Genomic DNA, 25,084 nt, shown 5'->3' with positions numbered 1-25,084 from the left:
CAGTCAGAGGAGGAAGGAAGGAGGAGCACCCCTGTGCAACCCCTGAACACAAGCTGTACCCCTGCAACCCATGGAGGGCAATGGCAGGACTGAGTCACCAGCAGCTCTGGGTGAGTGCGTCCAGACAGGCAAGAGACTATGTGAGGAGGCGGCCATGGCGCAGACTGTGCTGGAGAGCCTGCACACCACAGAGCAGACCCACATGAGAGGCAGAAAGGAGTTGTAGCCTTTGGGTTGAACGCACATCAGAGTGGCCCATGCAGGTCTGGCAGGTTTGTGAGGCACCCCATGCAGAAGAACAGGGAGGACGGATGGGGAGCCCACCTGCCGTGAGGAAGGCCAAAGGGCAAAAACCATCGGGAATAGACTGGCTGAAACTCCCATTCCCTGCCCCCCTGAGCTGTTCAAGGGGGAGGAGGTAAAAACACTGGGATCAGGGCTCTGAGCCCAGGAAGAGGGGAGGGGTGGGGAGAAGGTGATCTTAAAGGGCTGGTTGTGCTCTTCATCATTGTACCACTCTGTGCTGTTTTCTGTTTGCTATGCTTTGGGGTTTTATGGTTATGTTTTAGTTGGTGGTGGATTAAATTATTTTGTTTTCTTCCCCAAGCAATTAAGCAATTAAGCCCTCCCTGCCCTTTGGCAATTCTCAGGTCTTGGTACTTGAGTCTAATCGTGGTCTTTTGTCCCTTGATGGGCCTAAACCACTACATACAATAAATAGAGAATACTTTTGTTATTCATGGATGGTAAATAATGTTGACTTAGATAGCTAAAGACCAATCATAGAGAACTAGAGACTGTATTCCTTGTTAAAATATTGACCACTGCCAAAGTTAGAGCTGTTTACAGTTAAAAACTAAAAATGTGTCATTTCCAGGCTACTATGTTACTAGTAATAACAAAATTATTTTAACAGTACTTTACTCACTTATATGGCATGCTTAATAGCAGTCAGCATTGCTCCACAAGAGGAGGCTTCTATGCTGGCTGCATTAGACTTTTTAACAGTTTATCTCAGTGATGAGAAACACATTCCAAAACCAGAACAACAGTACTGGATAATAATGTAGAAGAATTACAAAATGTATCTGGGGAACTAGGACATTAATAGTAGCTCAATCTGGCAACACTTTCAACATTTATATCGTATTCTAATAATGAAACTGACTCCATTTGTTGCATCTTAATAATTGCTTTAGCAGAGAGTGATAGAAAGGATGGTCAGTTTGTCACGGTAAGGGACTACTAAGACTTGCATATTTGGGGTGAGCACAGCAGATCGAACTCATGACTGAATTCAGCGTATGTTCTCAAGTCAGCAGGCGCTGTCCCAAGCCTATCATTATAGTCAAATTTCATTGTGCTGCCTTATCAATGCTGCAAAAACAAATGCTGCTGTTGAGAGTGCTCAAGCCTGGAGCACTGGGTGCTGTTTGCAGTCACTCCCTAAATACTGAGTACAGCATTATCCCAAGGGAGCTGCAGTGTGTCACTGTAATACCACTGGCATCACCTCTGCTCCTGTTAGCATTACTGTATATGGAAAGTTAGAAGTAGTTAGGCTAAGGTCTGTATCGAGGCCTAGTGAGCAGTGTGGGAATGTTGATGTAACCTAGCAGTTTAGGGAACTAGTGGGGCATGCTGAGCTTGTGTATTCTTGCTTAAACAAGCAAAGAGATTAGTGAAGCATGCTGAACGCTGAATCTTGTTTTTCTCAAAGAAATCGTTATCTCAAATGATTACTTGTTTGTTATCTATAGAATTTATGACTGTGGATTTAGACAAGCATGTAAGAATTATAGTCTCAAGTAACTGCATGAAAGAGCACAACATAATCATAAAATTTAGGAAAGCTGGTAAACAGCACGTGGACCTGATGAAGTAATCATTTTGAAAAGTATATAAACTCTGTGAAATTTTCTGTTAGTGGGGGCTCTGACTTTGGACACTAGTCCTCAGGTCCCTAGGGCCCTCAATAAAGCACTGCATAAAACGACCTCGGTTGTTTTGTGTTTTCCTTCGGAACGGGCAGCAGTTTTCTGGCAACCGCAGCAGGACTCCGAAGGTGGCTGGGGCAATTCGCGTGCTGATTTACTCCACGCCGGCACCGAGAGATTCTCGGGGAGTCATCGGTTCGTGCCCGACCCCCGCACCTGGCGGACGACTGCTATAAGGTAAGCCCATAGGTGCTTTATTTTCTGGTACTGGGTGCCTGCTCATAAGACGAGGCGGCGATCCTCGCTGAGTTGGGCTAAGACGTCTTGGTGGATGCTTAGGCGTCGGCTGTAAGACGCGGCGAAAGCTGCGCAGGTCCGGCACTTGCCCCTCGCGGCGTCGAGAAGTGGCAAGTTGGTTTGGTACTGGTTATTGATTTTGTGGTTTTTGTTTGTATCGTTACAGTGTTTGTGTTTGCTGTTATTTTGTCTGCTGCTATTTTGTTTCGTGAATACTTGAAATGATGCCGTTTAAAACTTTTAAGGCGTTAGTTCAGTCTAATAGTAAAATCCCAGAAAACATCCCATTAGGATGTTTGCTGGGAAGATGGAGGAGTGCTGGATTTTATCAGGATCTGAATAAGAGTAAAATGATAGACTATTGTAATCATTGGTGGCCTTTATATGAGTCAGAAGGGGGACCTGCGTGGCCCCTAAACGGTACTGTCGATCCGGGTATTATATCGCCTTTGATGCAGTATTTATGGGACAATGAGAAATGGGATGAGATCCCGTATTTGGATTTGTTTTATTATTTAGGGCGAAAACTGGATTGGCAGAAGGAATGTGGTATTTTAGTTTTGGAAACAAAGGAATTAGGGTGTAGTGAATGTAAGAAGAGATCTATGTGTGTTAAGTGTTTAGCTGCCTCCTCTGGTCCAGAGGAAGATTTATCGTTATTAGTTGCTCATAGTGGACAGGGTCCCTCTGCTCCACCCTATGTTCCACCTCAGATGGAACAGGATAGTGAGGACGATGATAATGAGGAGGAAGAAGAGGAGAACGAGGACAACGGAATAGTAAAATCTCCCAGCCCTCCTAGAACCCCTCAGGTTTCAGTTACTCTTCGCCCTCAGACTCCCTCTCCGGCGAGTCACGGAAATATACAGAGAACCCCCCTTGCAGAACGTATCAGACAAGGTAGAAGGAATCAGGGAGAGCCTCAGCTAAAAGCTCCCTTACGGGAAGCAATGGGACCCCAAGGAGGGAAGGTATTAATAAAGGTTCCATTCTCTCCTAGCGACCTGGTGATTTGGAAACAGTCAGCTGGTAGTTATCGGGAGGACCCTGAGCGAGTAGCGCGGGTGGTTAAGATGGTAATGAAAACTCAGAATCCTGATTGGAATGACTTGCAAGTTTTATTGGATACAATTATGGATACTACAGAAAAGGAAATGGTTTTAAGGCTCTGCCCAAGGAAGAGGTGGTTATGGTCAGGGAAGAGGGGGATTTCGAATGGGAAACCCTAACCAAGGAAAGTTAGGTTTTAATCAGTGTGCTTTTTGTCGACAGATAGGACATTGGAAAAATGAATGTCCCGTGAAAAATGGAATGGGGGGTGGTGCCGGGACAATGGGTAGTTATCCTATGCCTCCGGCAGATGTCGCCCAAGCCCTGGTTTTGGGGAATTACCAAAATCAGAGCTGACTAGAGCAAGGGTTAAAGGTAAGGTTAGAAATAAATGGTAAAGAACAGGAATTCACAGTTGATACAGGAGCTACTTACTCAGTTCTCAACAAAAGACTGGGACCAATAAGTGATACCACCGTACAGGTGGTAGGGGCTATGGGTCAGCTGGAAGAAAGACCATTTTTGCAGCCTCTAAATTTGAAATTTGGGGGAAAGGAATTGGATCATCAATTTTTGTATATGCCCAATTGTCCCAAGCCCCTGTTTGGAAGGGATTTATTGTCTTTGTTAAATGTGAAAATAATATTTGAAAATGGGAGAGTAAAATTGGAGATTCCAAATGAAGAAATTGGGAAAATTTTTGTAATAAAGGAAATAGAACCTACTCCCATTCCAGAAGAAATAGATCAGGCAGTTGTACCCTGGGTATGGGAAACAGGGACCCCAGGAAAGTCAAAAGCTGCCCAGCCTGTTGTTGTAGAACTGAAAGAAGGAGCCCAGCCGGTTAGGGTTAGACAATATCCAATTAAGTTGGAGGCTAGGAAAGGAGTGGCTCCACTGATAACCCAATTTTTGATTCAAGGAATTTTACAGGAAGTGAATCTGAATATAACACTCCTATTTTTCCTGTAAGAAAGCCTAATGGTAAATATAGGCTAGTGCAAGATTTAAGGGCCATAAATGAAATTGTAAAGGACATTCACCCAGTGGTTGCTAACCCTTATACTCTGTTAACATCTGTGTCAGAAAGGTTTAAATGGTTTACAGTAATTGATTTGAAAGATGCCTTCTTCTGCATCCCGCTGGCATTACCAAGTAGGAAGTATTTTGCATTTGAATGGGAAGATCCAAATTCGGGAAGGAAGAAACAATTGACATGGACACGGCTTCCGCAGGGTTTCAAAAACAGTCGCACTATTTTTGGAAATCAATTAGCCAAAGAGTTGGAGGAATGGAAGACCGAACAGGTAAGAGAATCTCCATTCTCTTACGTGATTTTGCAGTATGTGGATGATATTCTATTGGCAACTGAGGAAAAGGAAGTTTACCTGAAGCTTACAATTGCCTTACTGAATATGCTGGGACAAGCAGGATATCGAGTATCTAAGGAAAAGGCCCAGCTCCTCAAAGAGAATGTTCTCTATTTGGGATGTGAATTGATGCAAGGTCAGAGACGATTGGGCACAAACAGAATTGAGGCAATATGTGCCATATCCCTTCCAAGGAATCATCAGGAACTGAGATCATTTTTAGGAATGGTTGGTTGGTGTAGACTGTGGATCCTAAATTTTGGATTGTTAGCTAAACCTTTGTATGAGGCTTTGAAGGAACCCCAGTTGGAATGGAGTCCACAGAGGAAAAGAGCCTTTCAGGAGCTAAAGCAAGCCCTGAAAGAAGCATCTGCCTTAGGGTTACTGGACTTAAATAAGGATTTTCAGCTTTATGTAAATGAAAGGCAGAATCTGACTCTAGGAGTGTTGACCCAGAAAATAGGGTCATGGAAACGCCCAGTGGGATATTTTTCAAAACAATTGGACAATGTTAGTGCTGGTTGGCCATCATGCTTGCGGGCAGTTACGGCCACAGTGATCCTCATACAGGAAGCCCGAAAACTGACTTTGGGAAGGAAAATGGAGGTCTTTGTGCCCCATATGGTCTTGGCTGTCCTGGAACAAAAGGGGGGGTCACTGGTTATCATCCAGCAGAATGTTGCAATATCAAGCTATATTAAGAGAACAAGATGATGTGGAACTTAAGACAACTAACCATATCAACCCAGCAGAATTTCTTCGCAGCAAACAGGAAGAAGGGGAGCTGGTTCATGATTGTGTAGAAACAATTGAACAGGTGTATGCGAGTCGAGCAGACCTAAAGGACACACTGTTAGAAGATTCAGATTGGGATCTCTTTACCGATGGATCCAGCTTTGTGGAAAATGGAACCAGGTATGCGGGATATGAGGTGGTCACAGCTGCACATGTGATTGAAGCAAAGGCTTTAGCCCCTGGGACATCTGCTCAAAAGGCAGAGATAATTGGACTTACCAGGGCATTGATTTTGAGTACCGGAAAAAAGGTAAATGTATGGACTGACTCGAAATATGCCTTTGGAGTTGTACATGTTCACGGTGCCTTGTGGAAGGAACGGGGACTGTTAAACTCACAAGGGACTATGATAAAACATAGATTGGAAGTTCTCGCCCTGCTGGATGCGGTACGTAAACCAGAAAAGGTAGCAGTAATGCACGTCAGAGGACATCGTAAAGAAGAAGGAAAGATATACCAAGGGAATGAATTAGCAGACATCACCGCTAAAGAAGCTGCTCGACAGGTTTGGACTCAGATGGCTTTAATACTAACTAAGGTGAGCCCTGTTTCTTGTTATATGAATCGAGAACCGAGCTATTCTGCCGATGATGAGAAATTGACGACATATCTGAAGGCCCAGAAGAATGCAATTGGATGGTATGTAACGACAACGGGACAAGTGGTGGTGCCCAAAAAAAAAAAAAAAAATGTTATGAAGTCCGTATTAGAGACTGAACACAATAAATGCCATTGGGGAGCGGAGGTGTTGGTAAAATTTTTGAAAAGGGAAATAATTTCCAACCAAATGTTAACGCTGGCAAAAAGGGTGAATGCCATGTGCCCAGTTTGTTTTAAAAAAAAAAAAAAAAAAAAAAATAATCCTATTGTAAGGAAACAGGTGCAGTTGGGAAAATTACAAATAGGACCAGAGCCTGGAGATTATTGGCAGGTCGACTTTTCAGAACTTCCAAGGGCTCAGGGACTTAAATACCTGTTGGTGTATGTGTGCACCTTTTCGGGGTGGCCAGAAGCCTTCCCTTGTAGAACAAACCAAGCAAAGGAAGTGGTGAAAACTTTGTTGAAAGAAATAATACCTAGATTTGGAGTACCACTGGGATTATCATCAGATAGAGGCCCACATTTTGTGGCAGGGATAGTTCAGGAGGTGACTAGGACGTTAGACATTACCTGGAATTTACACACTCCATGGAGACCCCAGTCTAGTGGTCAAGTAGAAAGGATGAACCAAACATTGAAAAATCAGATCAAAAAGATATGTCAGGAGGCCAAACTTCAGTGGCCCCAAGCTTTGCCGTTAGCATTACTTAGGATTAGGATAAAACCTAGGGAAAGGATAGGAGTAAGTCCGTACGAGATACTGTACGGCAAGCCTTATCATGCCACCGTGTTAAAAGGAGACCCGCATGTATCGGGAGACCAGGTGATTTTTAACTATGTTATGTCACTCAACAGAGTTCTCAACGCCTTACGGGGTGTCCTTCAGTGGAATCGGCCGCTCCCGCTGGAAAATCCAGTGCATGATATTCAACCGGGAGATCAGGTCTATGTGAAGAATTGGTTCACAGACCCACTGAGAGAGACATGGGACGGTCCCCATCAAGTGATCTTGACAACTTTCACAGCCATAAAGGTAGCGGGAATCGACGCTTGGATCCACTACACTCGAGTCAAGAAGGTTCCAACCGAATGGGAAACCCAAGTGGTATCCCCCACTCAAATGATATTTCGAGCAAAACCGCATTCTTAACTGTTGTACTGTTGATATTATTGAAAATGGTATCGGTCAATAGATTTATATTTGTCACTGTTACAGAACCTGTGGTTACTGTTATGGAAGGGATGGATGTCAATTTAACCTGTGACATTACTGATGACCAGGGAGCTGGAGCCGAGGAAATAAATGCAATTTGGAAACAAGGACAAAACAGATTGACTGCAAGTATTGTTACTGTTTGGAATAAGGATACCCAAAAAGGAAGTGTTACCTTGCAATTAACTAATTTAACGTTAGGAGAAGCAGGAGTATACATGTGTTTGGTGTTAATTCGGGAAAATTTTGATTATAAGCGAATAGATTTGAGAGTAGTACCTTGGTCCCCAATTCAGGAGGGAGTAGAAGTAATATCAAAAATAGCTTCAATGGATATGTGGGATGGCCCACCCTTGAGGATAAACTGCACTTTTACTTCACAAAGAGAATGTGAAGCCCTGGTTCAAGTTAAATGGTGGAAAATGGGACTTCAAGGATTGTGGGACAGGATCGAGGAAGGAATCAGTTGGTGGAATGTGGGGAACAGAGGGATAGGATGGCTGAATTATACTCAACCTCTGTTGGGTAAGATGGATGGACAATATCTATGTGTAGTTGTATGTGGACCCTACTCTAATTATGGAAAAAGAAATGTGCAGGGCCGACCTCATTTGAATCAAGGAATTAGGGCCACACAAGGGGTGTATCGGGCCAACAAAGGGAAACTAGTTATTTTAACATGTAAAGTGGATCCTAAAATGAGTTTTTCAGATTTTGGGTGGTGGTTTGGAGATAGCAGTATACAGCCTGGAAGGAAATATCGGATAGAGAAGAGGTTAGGCGGCACCATAGTATTAATAATAAATGACGTGCAGTCAGATGATGAAGGGATGTATTGGTGTTGGATAGCCAAAGATGCGTGGTGGGCCCACTCTAGGATGTTCGTATCATTAATTAGAGGCAAATATAGCCAAAGGAGAATACGGGATCTAGGAAATGGGACAATAAACTTCCATCGAGATGAAGGACAGGAAAACTTAGTGGTTGGGTTGATTAGAGATTTTGGAATGGTTCAGAATGTATCTAAGATTACAGCATGTTTGCCACTACCTCAGGCTGCAGGTGAACCTATACCCTGGGGAATTATTCCAATAACAACCATGCCAGAAACCTCTGTTAATTTTACTTGGAATTGCAGGCAAGTATCAATAAAGTATGAAGAGTGAATAAATGGGTGTTTAATAAAGGGGGATTTAACGGAAAAAGAGTGTAGATCATTACCGGGGTATTATAGATGGGTTAGAATGGGTCCTTATGAGAGAGGTGGCAGTATTAAAGGTCGCTGTACAGTAGATGGTACTATTCCAATAATTGGATATTGGTGTAGTAGCACAAGAATAAAAGTTGAGAAGATGAGTGGCACGAACCAGATAGTGGAGTGAAATTTGGATGGATTTTAGAATCCCTGTTTGCACCAATTTCATCTTACCGTAATAGGGAAATGTTGTACAAATTATTGGGTCAAACCGAAAGACTAGCAGCAGCTACAAAGAAAGGATTTAAGGATCTAAATTTTCAGTTGCAAGCAACAACTAGAATGACTCTGCAGAATAGAATGGCCTTAGACATGTTACTGTTGAAGGAGCATGGAGTTTGTGGTTACCTGAACAAAAGGATTGATCACTGCTGTATCCATATTCCAAACATGACAATCGAAGTAGAAAAAGATATTTACAATTGGAGAAGGTTGAAACCAAAACCAAATAAATTGAAGAAGAAGCTCAACATAATTGGATAGGAGCAATATTTGATTCATTGGGGCTCCAGGTCTCTGGGTGGATTTCCTCAGTCATCCAATATGTAATTATGTTTGTTATACTGTTGATGATAATTTATATAGTTTAAAAGTGTATTTTAGGAACCATTATCAGAGAAAAGCTCAACACCCGCAGATTAATGAATGTGATGACCAGAAATGGAACTGGAAATGGGTCTCCTCCTCCATCATATAAGGAAACCTCTACTTGAGACACGGACAATAGAGACAGATGATGTTGAGCATCCTTGCAAGATAGAAGAATGCTCAAAAGGGGGGACCTGTTAGCATTACTGTATATGGAAAGTTAGAAGTAGTTAGGCTAAGGTCTGTATCGAGGCCTAGTGAGCAGTGTGGGAATGTTGATGTAACCTAGCAGTCTAGGGAACTAGTGGGGCATGCTGAGCTTGTGTATTCTTGCTTAAACAAGCAAAGAGATTAGTGAAGCATGCTGAACGCTGAATCTTGTTTTTCTCAAAGAAATCGTTATCTTGAATGATTACTTGTTTGTTATCTATAGAATTTATGACTGTGGATTTAGACAAGCATGTAAGAATTATAGTCTCAAGTAACTGCATGAAAGAGCACAACATAATCATAAAATTTAGGAAAGCTGGTAAACAGCACGTGGACCTGATGAAGTAATCATTTTGAAAAGTATATAAACTCTGTGAAATTTTCTGTTAGTGGGGGCTCTGACTTTGGACACTAGTCCTCAGGTCCCTAGGGCCCTCAATAAAGCACCGCATAAAACAACCTCGGTTGTTTTGTGTTTTCCTTCGGGAACGGGCAACACTCCTAGAGTTCCCTTGTAATTGTAATGATGTTGCACCAGGTCGAGACCAAAAAGGATATTTGCTGGAAACAAGCAGCAGTATTAAAAAACCCTCTCAACTTCTGTAAAAACTGCTACACAAAAAGATGAAAAAACTCAGATCAAAAGAGAGACTAGAAAGATATTTCAGATGCAACTAAATTTAATTTTATAACAATTATAAATTCTTTGGGGACTTCTAATTAATGCACAACTTTAACATTCCATTTACTTTTAGAGACTTCAAACATGCTTAAGTAGGAGACTGAAAAATTAGAACTTTTAAAAGGAGGTTGGGAGGCTCAACAATTATACAGATATTTTAAATAGGCTGGTTTAATTCTGTGACTCTTCAGTGTCAGCAATTTAGAAAAAATTGTCATATTTAAGTTTCCAGATATCTGTTGGGAAAAACAATTACAGAAGCTATAAAGAATAATAATTCTGTACTGATGTTTGAAAGAGGTTAATCTTGTGCTTGACGAGTGCATTATTCCTGATTTTTTATTTTAAACTATTTACACAATTTCAAAATTCATATTACTTTAGAGACAGACTTTTAATAATGTCATATGCAACTACGGATAAGCATCAGAGTCAGTGTTACTGATACTGGAGGAAAAACATAATACTGTCAAATATGTATAATAGTTTAAAATTTTAATTCTTTAAGTTCCGTGTAGTATATGTACCCTCTTCTGATTATTTTGTGAGTTACCTATTTCTGAGAAGATTATAATGAGATATTTCTACTGATGGCATAAAGTCCAGTTGAAGTCTTAAAGTAAAATTAAACATCAAGAAACATTCCAGTCCTTCCAGGATACTTTATTTTCAAACAACAACAAACTCACACAGTAGTTTTGAGTTGTAATAAGTCCCCAATGAAACATCACTTACACTAGAACTTCACTAACAGAACTGAATAATATTAATGATCTGGGTGCAGTTTAACATGCTATAAATAAGAAATGAGATCAGAATCAGCACTGCCACACAACTTTCTTAAAGGAGAGAAAAGAGTACTTATCAGTGCTAATTTCTCCACTGTCTGTATGTGGAGTTGTGGCTATATGATCTTTTCCCATCTTATTTTCTATTCCTAGTGTATATTTTAATTTAAGTGCAAATAAGACACGGGATCATCAACAATGACCACAACAAATCCAAAATATCGACAAGAACAAAAGAAACCATAAAAAAGAAATATTAATGCTTCACAAGTCAGAGAGGGACAAAGCTTGATGAGCCAATTAAAAGCAAGTTTTCAGTGAATATACAGTACCGTATGACGGCACTAAGTCTATGGTATCAGTGTCTCCACATATCAACACCTGGCTTCTTAAATGAAGAGTAAAATTATATTTCAATATTTATTACCTCCCTTTGTCTATTTGTTGTGAAACCTGAGTGCTTACTTACTGTGATCTATATAAAAGGTTCTTCCATCCAAATGTATTCTTTCCTCCCAACCAGGCTGGAATTGGGAAACAGAAAAAATGAGAGAAAATAAGTGAAATACTACCACTCTCACACAGCTTGAAGCAATACATTATCCACACTTACCTAAGTCATCTGATAGACGCTTGTGAAGTAGAAAACACAAAATGGTCACAGATGCATTATGTCAAGGACAAAACGCTAGGATGATTCAAAGAACTGGCTACTTATACAGGTAACTACATCCAATACAGGTTTTTTAAAGTTTGGAAGTGGGAACTTCTACCAGGGTTCACACCCACTTCCTACTATTAGGAAACGATCACAAAGAATAGATTGCCTATCATTGGTTAGGTTTGAGAGTTTCTCAAGCATATGGGTTGTTTAGTGTAAATACATAAGCCAAAATCCCATTACAGTGGGACAAGAATGTCCTCAATTCTTCCCTTTTTATCCATTTTCTCATCTTCCGAATAAATGGCACACTGTTAGTACATGCAGTGCTGTCCAGTCTAGCACTCATTCCACCTGTATGCTCCATGTGAGCTTCAGACTTCTATAAAACATAGATGAGAAATTATTTAATTTTTCTGAGAAACTCTTGTTAAATTATGCAGTCATTCTTACCTCACTCAAAAATGAATTGTTTAATTGAGTTTAAATCTGTTATGAATTATATCTTTCCAGTGATATATGTCAGGCTTTCCCAATTTCACTACATATTTTACCTGTTGCAATTGACAGAATAAACTGTAAATTGGCCCTTCAGTTACTCTGAAGCAGCACCTCCTATCTAAGTAATGTGTCATCAAAGATTAATGCATGCTCAATGTATCTGAAGAACTGCAAAAGAACAGCTACTTCCACAGATGCATTCTCCAAGACAAACTCCAATACTGCTGTGTCATAACCAGGAAATGCATCATCATTATGTTCAACTGAACGTAGTTTTCAATCTAATCGGTGATTTGAGACTAAAATGGCCTAGCTTGATTTAAATACAAGGCTGTTCTGGTTTAGCAAGGAGCAGCTTTTGGCTTAGTAACAGGAGGAGCGGGTTGCAGTGAAGACCCAGTAAAGAGTTTGCGGACTCTCCCCCGACTCCTGGGTTCAGACCCACCTCCGGCCCGGCTGGGCCAATCTGGCGCCTCTGCAATCACTATTTAGGGGACGGGAATTCGGAATGTGAGTCAGGAGGTGTAAGAGTGATACAAGATGGAGGCGACCACGCGGACCCTTCAGCCAGAGAAGGAGGAAGGAAGGAGAAGCAATAGACCAGAAACTCCTCTGCAAGCCGTGGCGAGAATGCAAGCTGTGCCCCTGCAACCTATGGAGATCCATGGCAGGACCGAGAGTTACCAGCAGCTCCATGTGAGTGAGCCCGGACGGGCGAGGGACTGTGTGGGGAGACGGCCATGGCCCAGGCCGTGTTGGGAGAGCCTGCACGTCGCAGAGCAGCCCCACACGAGAGGCAAAGAGGAGCCGCAGCCTTTGGGATAAGTGCGCGCATGGCAGCCCGTACAGGGCTGCCATGCGTGTGAGTTACCCCACGGACTTGCAGGGAGGACTGGCGTGGAGTTCACCCGTCCTGAGGAGGGACAAATGGCAGAAGCTATCAGGAACAGACTAACTGAAACCCCCACTGCCTGCCCCCCCCCCGAACCGTTCAGTGGGGGACAGCGTAAAACCACCGGGATCAGGGCTCTGAGCCCGGGAAGAGGGGAGGTGTGGCAAGAAGGTGTTCTTAAAAAGGCTGGTTGGACTCTTCATTGATGTATTACTCTGTGTTGTTTCATTTTGGTTATGTTTTGGGTTTTTGGGGGTATGTTTTAGTCGATGTTGCATTAAATTGGTTTTTTTTCTGTTTTCTTCCCCAAACCGAGTGGCCTGGTCTGTTTTGTCCTGAACCTTAAGCGGCAATTAAGCTCTCCCTGCCCTTGAGCAATTCTCAGCCACTTAGGTACTCGTGGCTAATCGTGGTCTTTGTTCCCTGATGGGCTTAAACCAGGACAAAGGCAAACCATTTCATTACTCAAGACAAGGGCAGTGAGATTTTAGGATGTTTTAGAGGAGAATGTCTGATCATGGGTGGTAACAGATGTTATTGCCCCTCACTAAAGGTAGCATTTGTCACCACTCTTGCTCAAAAGCCATACTTGTTTTGATATGGTGGCAGACTGGTTCATCTAAGTAAACTGTAACCCAGCTCAATGAAAATGAGTAGGATAAAAAAAATGTTATTCAAGCTGTTTAAAATAATCTGTTGTGTCCTGTACGGTGGGACAGTAGCCTCCTGTGCTGGCATTGCTGTTTCCAGATGATTTGTCTGTAATACATGCTAGAGTACTGACAGAGCTGGTGACAATTAGGGGCTTATCACCAAGGTTTCCAGGGTTGTAAGTACAACTTCAATGTCAATTTCTCAAAAGTATGCTTAATATCTATGAGGCAATGAGCTGAACTAACACTATACTGTAAAAATCAGCATATAAGAAAAAGTTTTACCTTTCATAGATTAGTCCTTGCCAGTAAGGATGGAGTTTTTTAAAAACTAAGGAAAGCACTGTATTTAGCATAGCTGTAAATCAATATTATACTTTGTTCAAGTATGATAGAACTTCTGTGATTAAAATGATATTTTTCTCTACAGAATATGGAAGTTTCATTAAAAAATAAAAATATATTTAGATTTAGGAATGCCAATATATGCTGGTACATTGACAGAGCTCACTTTGAACAGTTGGCTTCATGTTTTCCTAAAGCAACAAGCAAAGAAACATGCAATCATTTCACTAATACTATGGGCTAGTGTCATGGGTTTCTGTGGAGCCATTTCTGGTAATGGGGAAGGGACTGTAAATATGGCTCCTGTAAGAAGTTGCTAAAAAATTTCCCCAGCTCTGAGTCAGATCCACTTCTGGGGCTGAGCCAATTGGGTGCCTCCATGATCACATTTTAAGAAGCAGCAACCAGAAGAGGAGGGTTATTCCTGTTCTTTCTTGTTGTTCTTTTCCGGCTGGTGGCAGTACAAGGAGTTGGAGGAGAGAAAAGTTAACACGTAGACTTCATGGTCTATGAGGGAAGAGAGAAGGAGATGTGCTGGAGCAGAGACTCCCCTGCAATCTTGTGGAAAGGAGTGGTGAAGCATAGATTTGTTGGCAGTTCATGGAGGACCCCACATCAGGGGTAGTGACTGTGCCCGCAGGAGGCTGTGAATTTGTGGGAGAGCGGAGTTGCAGCAGAAGGTGCCCGGAATGCTGCTGGCTACAGAGGAGTCCCACGCTGGGGGAGTTTGCAAGCAGAAAGCTGTAGCTGTTGGGAAGAACTCTCCCTGGAGAGGTTCATTAAGGACTGTGTCCTGTGGGAGGGACCGGGTGTTGGAGCAGGGGAAGAATGGGAGGAGTCCTCCTCTGAGAAGAGAGAAGTGGCAGAGAGCATCTGTTAGAGACTGACCACATCCCCATTCCCTATCCCCCTGCGCCGCTGAGGCGGGAGGAGGTAGAGATATTGGGAGCAAGGAGCTGAGCCCAGGAAGAAGGGAAGGGTGGGGGAAGGAGATCTTAAAGTGCTGGTTGTACTTTTCTCATCATCTTGCTCTCTTTTTGCTTTTTATTCTTTTCTATTTCTTGTAGATAGTAGAATAAACTTTCCTTACTTTCCTCTCTAAGTCGAGCAGTTGATTCTGTTTTTCCTGGATCCATAATTAGCAGTGAGTCCTCTCTATCCTTGTCTCAATCCACAAGGTTCTTGTTTGTCTTTTTTCCCCCCATTTTGCTGGGGCCTCTGCCATTTTAAGTGGGCTATTATGGTGCTTCGTTGCTGATTAGGTGTCATGGTTTGACATGATAGCCTTTCCTGGTAAGGGGGAAGGGGCTGTAAAGATGGCTCCTGTAAGAAATTGCTCGCAACTCTCCCCAGCTCTGAGCCAGACCACTTCTGGGGCTGAGCCAATTAGATGCCTCCACAATCACTTTTTAAGAAGAAGCTGGAAGAAGAGGTTTCTTCCTCCATCTTCTTCCTTCTCCTGCCCCTTCTTTTCCTTCTGACTGGTGGTGGTGCAAGGAGTAGGAACAGTGAGAGAAACAACCATGTGGACTCCAAGGTCAGTGATGAAAGAGAGGAGGAGGTGTGCTGGAGCAGACTCCCCTGCCTTCTATGGAGAGAACTGGTGAAGCTGAGATTTATTTTCATTTCTTTAAAGACCCCGCATCAGTGGTAGAGACTCATTTTGATAATGACCCCATATCAAGGGCAGAGACTCTTTTTGCTAAAGCTGGCTCTGGACCAGGGGCAGTGATTCACTTCATTAAAGGCTCCGAGCCAAGGACAGTGACTATGGCTGAAGTAGGTCGTGTCCCATGGTGGGGACCCAATCACTTCACTGCAGACCCCGAGCCAGGGGCAGTGATTTTCTTCTTTAAAACTATGGCCGTAAGAGGCTGTATCCCGAGGGAGGGACCCTTTATCACTATGCCCAGAGCAGGTCATGTCTCGAGGGAGGGACCCAATATCCACAGCTGTAACTGTGGGGAGGAACCCACGACAAAGCAGATCATTAAACATATGCCCAGAAGAGGCCTTGTCCCCAGAGAGGGACCCTGTAACTGAAGAAACTGCAACCGCGGTGAAGAATCCACGCTAGAGATATTCACTAAGGACTGTGTCCCGTGTGAGGGAATCTGTATCGGCAGAAGCCGCAGCTGCTGGGAACAACCCACACCAGAGAAGTTCGTTAAGAACTGTGTCTTGGGGGAGGAACCCCATGTTGGAGCAGGGGAAGAATGCCAGGAGTCGTCCTCATCTGAGAAGAGAGAAGCGGCAGAGCCCATCTGTGAGAGACTGACCACATTCCCCACTCCCTGCCCCCCTGAGGTGTTGAGGGGGGAGGAGGTAGAGATATCGGGAGCAGTGAGCTGGGCCAGGGAAGAAAGGAGGGAGGGGGGAGGGAGTTCTTAAAGTGCTGGTTGTAATTTTCTCATCATCCTACTCCCTTTTTGCTTTTATTCCATTCTGTTCTTGTAGAATAAACTTTCTTACTTTCCTTTCTAAGTCAAGTACTGGAGTCTGCTTTGCCCAGAACCGTAATTGGCAGCGAGCCCTCCCTGCCCTTGTCTCAAGCCACAACAACCTTGCTTATCTTTTTACTCCCATTTCGCTGGGGCCTCGGCCATCCTAACGAGGGTGGGCATGAATGGGGGCACCGAGCAAGAGACTGTCGTGGTGCTGCTGTGCTAGCTGGGCCAAACCATGACACTAGGCCAAAACCACGACAGGTGGCTTCAAAGAGTCTGACTGACTCACAGATTGCAATAAAGCTTTTTGGTGCTATAGATAAACATAGCTTTAATACCTTCAGGAAAGTGAGGACATCAACGTATGTGTCCACATACAATATACGACTGCAATAATAGATCAGATTACAGAAGATAGTAGGTATATATTAAAATACATACACATTATCACTTACAGGAAGAGGGCCCAAATCATTAGGGTTCAGAGATGCTTTTGATCTCAAATGCACTGGAAATTTCAGTCGTGGATCTTCCTGTAACATAAATATGGAACTGTAAATCCAACATATCAAGTTAGATCCACAGACTATGTCAAATACAGAATTATTCGGAAAAGGAAAATTTCCTACATTACAGTTATTCTTTCATTCTTATTTTTTTAGAATAAACCAGAAAAGATAAAAGTGGCAGAAATTTTAGTCACATACTTTTATTAGGATTCACAGACTGAAATGATTTTTAAAATGTTAAATTTTGTTAGGGGGATTTCAGATTTTGACTCCCTTAAGTGTGCTATACCCAGAGACACACTCAAAAAAGATGAAAATTAGTTCCTCAAATTTTTTATTAATGCACAAGTATTATTACATCAATGCCCAAATGAGACAAAAAGGGGCAAGTAAAACAAGTCACAGAAGACAAATCTAGGCAAAACATGCTTGAGATTTTCATGCACATTATCTACCCATATGCACTTGGGAACACCATTAAGAACCACCATTAAAATGTGCCACATAACTGGTGATCACTGGGAATTTCTGAATGATCATGGAATAATAGAATGGTAGGGGTTGGAAGAGACCTTTAGAGATCATCTAGTCCAACTCCCCTGCAGAAGCAGGTTCAGGTTGCATATGAACATGTCCAGAAGGGTCTTGAAGACCTCCAAGGAGGGAGACTCCACAACCACTCTGGCTCATATTTAGCTTATTATCCATCAGGACTCCCAGGTCTCTCTCTGCAGAGCTTCTCTTCAGCAGTTTGATGAGGTTCCTCTCTGCCAAACTCTCAAGCTGGTCGAGATCACGCTGAATGACAGCACAGCCTTCTGGGGAATCAGCCAGTCCTCCCAGTTTGGTGTCATCAGCGAACTTGTTGAGGGTACACTCTGTCCCCTCATCCAGGTCATTGATGAAAACGTTGAACAAGACTGACCCCAGAACCGATCCCTGTGGAACTCCACTGGCCACAGGCCTCCAACTTGACTCTGTGCCATTGATCACCACCCTCTGGGCTCTGTCATTCAGACAGCTCTCAATCCACCTCACTGTCCACTCATCCAAATCGCACTGCCTGAGCTTTCTGATGAGGATGTTATGGGAGACAGTGACAAAAGCCTTGCTGAAGTCAAGGTAGATGACATCCACTGCTCTCCCCTCATCTAGCCAGCTGGTTATGCCCTCATAGAAGGATATCAGGTTAGTCAAACAGGATTTCCCCTTGGTGAAGCCATGTTGACTCCCCCTGATAACCATCTTATCCTTCATATGTTCAGTGATAACATTCAGAATGAGTTGTTCCATCACTTTTCCAGGGATGGAGGTGAGGCTGACCAGCCTGTAGTTTCCTGGGTCATCCTTCTTGCACTTTTTGAAGACTGGAGTGACACTGGCCTTTCTCCAGTACTCAGGCACCTCACCTGTTCTCCATGATTGTTAAAAAATGATGGAGAGAGGCTTAGCAATCATATCAGCCAGCTCCCTAAGCACTCTAGGATGCATCCCATCAGGTCCCATAGACTTATGAGCCTTAAGTTTGGCCAACAAGTCTTTAAACCTCTTCCTCTTCCACCCAGGGCAAGTCCTCTGCTGTCCTGGCCATCCCATTATCCTTGCTGAACTGGACTTCCTGAGCATCGGCCTTGTCTGTAAAGACTGAAGCAAAGAAGGCATTCAGTACTTCGGCCTTTTCTGCATCCTCAGACACCAGGGCACTCTCAGTGTTTAGCAGCGGGCCCACATTCCCCCTGCCCATCCTTCTACTGCTGATGTACTTGAAAAATGCCTTATTACTGTCCTTAACATCCCTGGCTAAATTTAATTCTAGAAGGGCTCTAGCCTTCCTAGTTGCACCCCTGCATGCCCTGGCAATGTTCCTATACTCTTCCCAAGAAGCCAGTCCCTGTTTCCACCTCTCATAGATGGCTGCTTTCTGCCTGAGTTGTTCCAGCAGATCCTTGCTCATCCATGGAAGCCTCCTACCTCCTTTTCCTCCTTTCTTGCGCATTGGGACACACTGATCCTGGCTTTGGAGGAAGTGGTGCTTGAAGATTGACCAGCTCTGATTGGCACTTCTGTCTTCTAGAACCATATCCAATGAGATCCCTCCAAGTAGGTCTTTGAAGAGGTCAAAGTTGGCTTGCCTGAAATCCAGGGTCACGGTCCTGCTTTGTGTTCTGTCCCTTCCACGCAGGATCTTGAACTCTACCATCTCACGGTCACTGCAGCTGAGGTTGCCTCCAACCTTCAGATCCCCAACCAAATCCTCCTTATTTGTCAGTACCAAGTCCAGCAGCACATCCTTCCTTGTTGGTTCCTCGATCATCTGTGACAGGAAATTGTCGTCAACAATCTGTAGGAACCTCCTGGACTGTATGTGCTTGGCTGTGTGGCTATCCCAGTAAATATCAGGGTGGTTGAAGTCCCCCATGAGGACCAGGGACTGTAGTCGTGCGGCAGCTCTCAGCTGTTCGTAGAAGGCCTCATCCATATCCTCCTCCTGATCAGGTGGCCTGTAGCAAACTCCTACAACAATACCAGCTGCCTTGCCCTGGCCATTAATTTTTACCCATAAACACTCTACCTGCTCCTCATCCCCACCCAGGCACAGTTCGGTACACATTAATTTCTCCCTCACATAGAGAGCAACTCCACCTCCACGCCTTGTCAGTCTGTCTTTCCTGAACAATACATAACCCTCCATGGCTGTGCTCCAGTCATGGCAGCTGTCCCACCATGTGTCTGTGACCGCAATGAGGTCGTAGCCCTACATCCGCACCCACATCTCCAGTTCCTCCTGCTTATTCTCCAGGCTGCGTGCATTGGTGTAGAGGCAGCACAGGGGCTTACTCAAACACACAGGTTTCCCTGGACGGGTGCAGGAGGATCCTCCCCTGTTTGTCTCTTTTTCAGGGTGGTCAGCCTTCTGTATCTCAGTCCAGTATGCAGATGAAGGGCACTTATCATTGCATTCCCTGTCCTGCCCTGTTTCCCAGCTAGAGGGGACAGCTTGTTCTGTTTTGCTTCTCCCCCCACCCCCCAAGTCCCTTAAAGACCTCTTTATTAAATTTGCTAGTCTACTCCCAAATAATCCAATGCCTTTACGGGAGAGATGAATCCCATCCCATCCTATCAAGCTGTAGTCCCCAAGGAAGGATCCATTGTCAAAGTACCCAAAGCCTTCTCGCCAGCACCAGCCTCTCAGCCAGGAGTTCACTTGGCTGATTTTTCCATTGCAAACTCCTCCTTTATCTCCAGTGAACAGGATAGAGGAGAAAATAACCTGAGCCCCTCTACCTTTTACCTGCTCCCCCAAGGATTTAAAATCCATCTGGTTCCTGGAGATGTAATACCTCATGACATCATTCATACCTACATGGAACACAAGTAAGGGGTAGTAGCCTGCAAACCTGATGAGCCATGGCACTCTCTCAGTCACATCCCTGATCTTGGCTCCAGGCAGGCAGCACACCTCTTTTGACCCTACCTGCTCCACAGATGCCCAATGATTCCCAATAAATTAAAGCATAACTCATATTTCAAGGGTGATATGAAATGTTGGGTTGTCTTTGACATTTTTTACTTAATGTAATTTTATTTCTAATTTGTTGACCAAATTTGCAGAATTATTGAAAAATGGATCCTCGTGACATAAACCAAGTAATAAAATGGAATCGGTTAACTGAAGATGAACATGCATTATATTAATAAAAAAGCAGTGCTAGTCACAGTGAAACATAACACAATTAGAGACGGTCTCAAATTAAACAACAATCTAAATTTCCATTGCACTGTATGCCTCTAAAACCCAAGTGTGGGCAATTTAAAGGTCAATACTTGTAAGTAATGATTTGCCAAGTAGGAAAAGGTCAAATACAAACCACAAAACACTACTTCATGGTATATGATGTATAAATGCACCAAAAATCTAAGAAGATATGAACAAATAAATTTCCTTTCTCTGAGTACAGCAATGACAGCACTACAGTCATTTCACAACATTAGCTACTCAAGGATGTTGATGCTGCATGTGACTGCAATTCCTACAGCAGTTTTATGAACAGTCAGGCTGCTAAATCCCTCCTTAAAGACAAAAAAAAAAAAAAGGTCATAATAAAATGAACGGTATACAGGCAGGAAAACAAAGATAAATATTTAGAGGATGGCAACTGATTTAAAATTCATTATCTAGAATGGCTCTTACCCACATCGTAGTTTTATTATTATGATCAATGAAGAAGGGCCTGCCATTGGGTGCTATTCGCATCTCCCAGCCAGAAGGAAGGAAGCTTTGTGCAACTTTATGTTGAGGTTTAGGAGAGTTGTAAGGTGAGGGCTGCGGAGACTGTGGGTTGGAAAGGGTATCCTTCACCACTCTGCGCACAGGGGAGTCCTTGATATCCTGAAGAAAATGAAAGATATTAACATTGGTCAAATATCACTCAATAAATAAAGCAAATAAAACTTGGTTTCACAGCAAACAGTTTTTCATTCCAGATGTAAATAACACTAGAATTAGGTGCTGGGACTGTTTTCCTAGAACATATTTAGCTAAATTCTTCTCCTTATAACATACCAAGATTTTTGCTGTGAAGGACACAATGTCTTCTCCTTTCCCTCTGCACTGATTATGTCCACAGTATTTACATTTGATTATATATTTGACTGCAGCTGCCCTGTACATGTCAGTATTTCATATTACAATGGAAAAATATAAAAGCATGGTATAATATATTTAACTTTATGACAAAAGAGCATCCTAAATGTGAGGTGATGACATCTACTTTTCAATGCATTTCTCTACTATAACTTCAGGCAAAGTAGTTAAATATGAACTTAAAACGAGTTCCTAAAATAAACAGAGGTTTGCAATTACAGATGTTGGATGTTTTTTTCTTTTTAATAAATGATCATAGTTGCAAAATCGCTTCACTGCCTATCAGTTAAAAACAGAAGTTACATGGTGTGGTGTGGGCTTTTTAAAATTTCACTGCACATTTTGATGCCTAAATTGCTTGGAAAATTTCATCGAGATTGACTCACCTTTCACAGAATCGTAGGATCACAGAATTTTAAGGGTTGGAAGGGACCTTGAAAGAACATCTAGTTCAACCCCCCTGCAAGAGCAGGACCACCTAGAGCAGGTCACACAGGAACTCATACAGGTGGGTTTTGAATGTCCCCAGAGAAGGAGACTCAACAACCCATCTGGGCAGTCTGTTCCAGTGCCCCGTCACTCTCACAGTGAAGAAATTCTTCCTTGTATTTCTTTGGAACCTCTTATGTTCCAGCTTATACCCATTGCCCCTTGTCCTATCATTGGACATCACTGAGAACAGCCTGGTTCCATCCTCCTGACATCCACCCTTTACATATTTATAAACATTAATGAGGTCACCCCTCAGTCTCCTCCAAGCTGAAGAGCCCCAGCTCCCTCAGTCTTTCATCATAAGGGAGATGCTCCACTCCCTTAATCATCTTGGTGGCCCTGTGTTGAACTCTCTCCAGCAGCTCCCTGTCCTTCTTGAACTGAGGGGCCCAGAACTGGACACAATATTCCAGATGTAGTCTCACAAGGGCAGAGTAGAGGGGGAGGAGGACCTCTCTCGATCTACTAACCACAGTCCTTCTAGTACATCCCAGGATGCCATTGGCCTTCTTGGCCACGAGGGCACATTGCTGGCTCATGCTCATGCTCATCCTGCTGTCCATTAAGACCCCCAGGTCTCTTTCCCCTAACAGGTCATTCCTCAACCTGTACTGGTACATGGGGTTATTCTTCCCCAGATGTTGAATTTCATTCATTGTTGAATTTTCATTCTCCCTGTCCAACTCTTCAGCCTGTCCAGGTCTCCTTGAATGGCAGCACAGCCTTCTGGTGTGTCAGTGTCCTGGTTTAGGCCCATCAGGGAAACAAAGACCACGATTAGCCTCGAGTACCTAAGTGGCTGAGAATTGCTCAAGGGCAGGGAGGGCTTAATTGCCGCTTAAGGTTCAGGACAAAACAGACCAGGCCACTCGGTTTGGGGAAGAAAACAGAAAATAATTTAATGCAACATCAACTAAAACATACCCCCAAAAACCCAAAACATAACCAAAATGAAACAACCCAGAATAATACATCAATGAAGAGTCCAACCAGCCTTTTTAAGAACACCTTCTTGCCACACCTCCCCTCTTCCCGGGCTCAGAGCCCTGATCCCGGTGTTTTTACCCTGTCCCCTCCTGAACGGTTCGGAGGGGCAGGCAGTGGGGGTTTCAGTCAGTCTGTTCCTGATAGCTTCTGCCATTTGTCCCTCCTCAGGACGGGTGAACTCCACACCAGTCCTCCCTGAAAGTCCGTGGGGTAACTCACACGCATGGCAGCCCTGCACGGGCTGCTCCGACGCACACTTATTCCAAAGGCTGCAGCTCCTCTCTGCCTCTTGCGTGGGGCTGCTCTGCGACGTGCAGGCTCTCCAACACGGCCTGGGCCATGGCCGTCTCCCCACACAGTCCCTCGCCCGTCCGGGCTCACTCACATGGAGCTGCTGGTGGCTCTCAGTCCTGCCATGGATCTCCATAGGTTGCAGGGGCACAGCTTGTATTCTCGCCACGGCTTGCAGAAGGGTCTCCGGTCTACTTCTTCTCTTTCCTTCCTCCTTCTCTGGCTGAAGGGTCCGCGTGGTCGCCTCCATCTTGTATCACTCTTACACCTCCTGACTCATATTCCAAATTCCCGTCCCCTAAATAGTGATCGCAGAGGTGCCAGATTGGCCCGGAGGTGGGTCTGAACCCAGGAGCCAGGGGAGAGTCCGCAAACTCTTTACCAGGTCTTCACTGCAACCCGCTCCCCCTGTTACTAAGCCAAAAGCTGCTCCTTGCTAAACCAGAACAGTCAGCCACTCTCCCCAGTTTAGTATTGTCAGCATACTTGCTGACAGTGCCCTCTGTTCCCTCATCAAGGTCATTAATTAATATAATGAACAGTACCAGTTCCAGCACTGACCCCTGAGGGACTCCACTAGACACAGGCCTCCAACTAGACCTGATAATCTAACCCCCACATCCTCAGCTTTGGTGCGAGGATGCTGTGGGAGACGGTGTCAAATGTTTTACTGAAATCAAGATAAACCACATCCACTGCACTACCACCATCTATCCACCTGGTTACACCTTTATAAAAGGCTATCAGGTTGTTCAAACATGACTTCCCCTTCATAAAGCCATATTGACTGCTCCTAATGACCCTCTCATCCTTTAAATACCTGGAGACAGCACCCAGGATAAGTCATTCCATCACCTTTCTAAGGATGGAGGTGAGGCTGACTGGCCTGTAGTTACCTCAGTCCTCCTTCTTGCCCTTTTTGAAGACTGCAGTGACATTTTCTTTCCTCCATTCCTCAGGCACCTCTCCTGTTCTCCACGACTTACTGAAGATGATGGAGACTAGTTTAACAATGACTTCTGCCAGCTCTCTCAGCACCCGTGCGTACATCCCATCAGGGCCCATGGATTTATGTACATCCCGATTGCTCAACTGATCATTAACCCAGTCCTCATCAATCAAACAAAACTCCTCCTTTAACCTGCCTTCCTCTGAAGTCTGGGGCTCCTGAGGACAGTCTCCAGCAGTGTAGACAGAGGCAAAGAAGGCATTCAGTAACTCTGCCTCCTCTGTATCCTCTGTCACCAGGGCACCCGCCTCATTCAACAATGGGCCTACATTGTCTCTAGTGTTATTTTTTTCTGCAGTGTATTTGAAGAAGCCCTTCTTGTTGTCCTTGACCTCCCTTGCAAGGTACAATTCCAACGAGGCTTTATCTTTCCTAATTGCCTCCCTACATCCTCTGACAACAGTCTTATATTCATCCCAAGTGGCCATCCCTTCCTTCCATGATCTATAGACTCTCTTCTTCTACTTGAGTTTGCTCAACAGTTCCCTCTTTAACCATGTGGGTCTCCTGGCTCCCTTTCTTGATTTCTTACCTGCTAGGATGCTCTGATCCTGGGCCTGGAAAAAGTGATCTTTGAATAGAGAACAACTATCTTGGGCTCCTTTGTCCTTCAAAACTCTGTCCCACGAGATGTCTCCTAGTAATTACTTGAAAAGGTCAAAGTTGGCTCTGCTAAAGTCCAGGGTTGCGATCCTGCTTGGCATTCTGTTCCTACCACACAAGATTCTGAACTCTACCATCTCGTGGTTGCTGCAGCCAAGGCTGTCCTCAACTTTTACCACTTCATTCAGACCCTACTTGCTTGTGAGTACAAGACTTACATCAAGAAGAAGTTATTATTGATACACTGAAGGAATCTCCTGGACT

General features: G+C 43.8%; 1 protein-coding gene across 1 annotated transcript in view; it reads right to left on the bottom strand.

Annotated features, from left to right (window-relative positions):
* Positions 1-25,084, bottom strand: part of LOC133628488 (E3 ubiquitin-protein ligase NEDD4-like) — a 352,048-nt gene that overhangs the window by 44,566 nt on the left and 282,398 nt on the right. The window contains exons 15-17 of the mRNA XM_062016712.1: positions 20,986-21,183; positions 16,740-16,817; positions 11,255-11,309 (exon numbers count right to left, since the gene is read on the bottom strand). Coding sequence (XP_061872696.1) covers positions 11,255-11,309; positions 16,740-16,817; positions 20,986-21,183 — 331 coding nt within the window. The remainder of the gene's footprint in view (positions 1-11,254; positions 11,310-16,739; positions 16,818-20,985; positions 21,184-25,084) is intronic.

This window comes from Colius striatus, chromosome W, assembly GCF_028858725.1.
Source record: "Colius striatus isolate bColStr4 chromosome W, bColStr4.1.hap1, whole genome shotgun sequence".
Classification (NCBI taxonomy): Eukaryota; Metazoa; Chordata; class Aves; order Coliiformes; family Coliidae; genus Colius; species Colius striatus.
The sequence above is the reverse complement of the archived record's forward strand: the minus strand, read 5'-3'. Positions and strand labels throughout refer to the sequence as shown.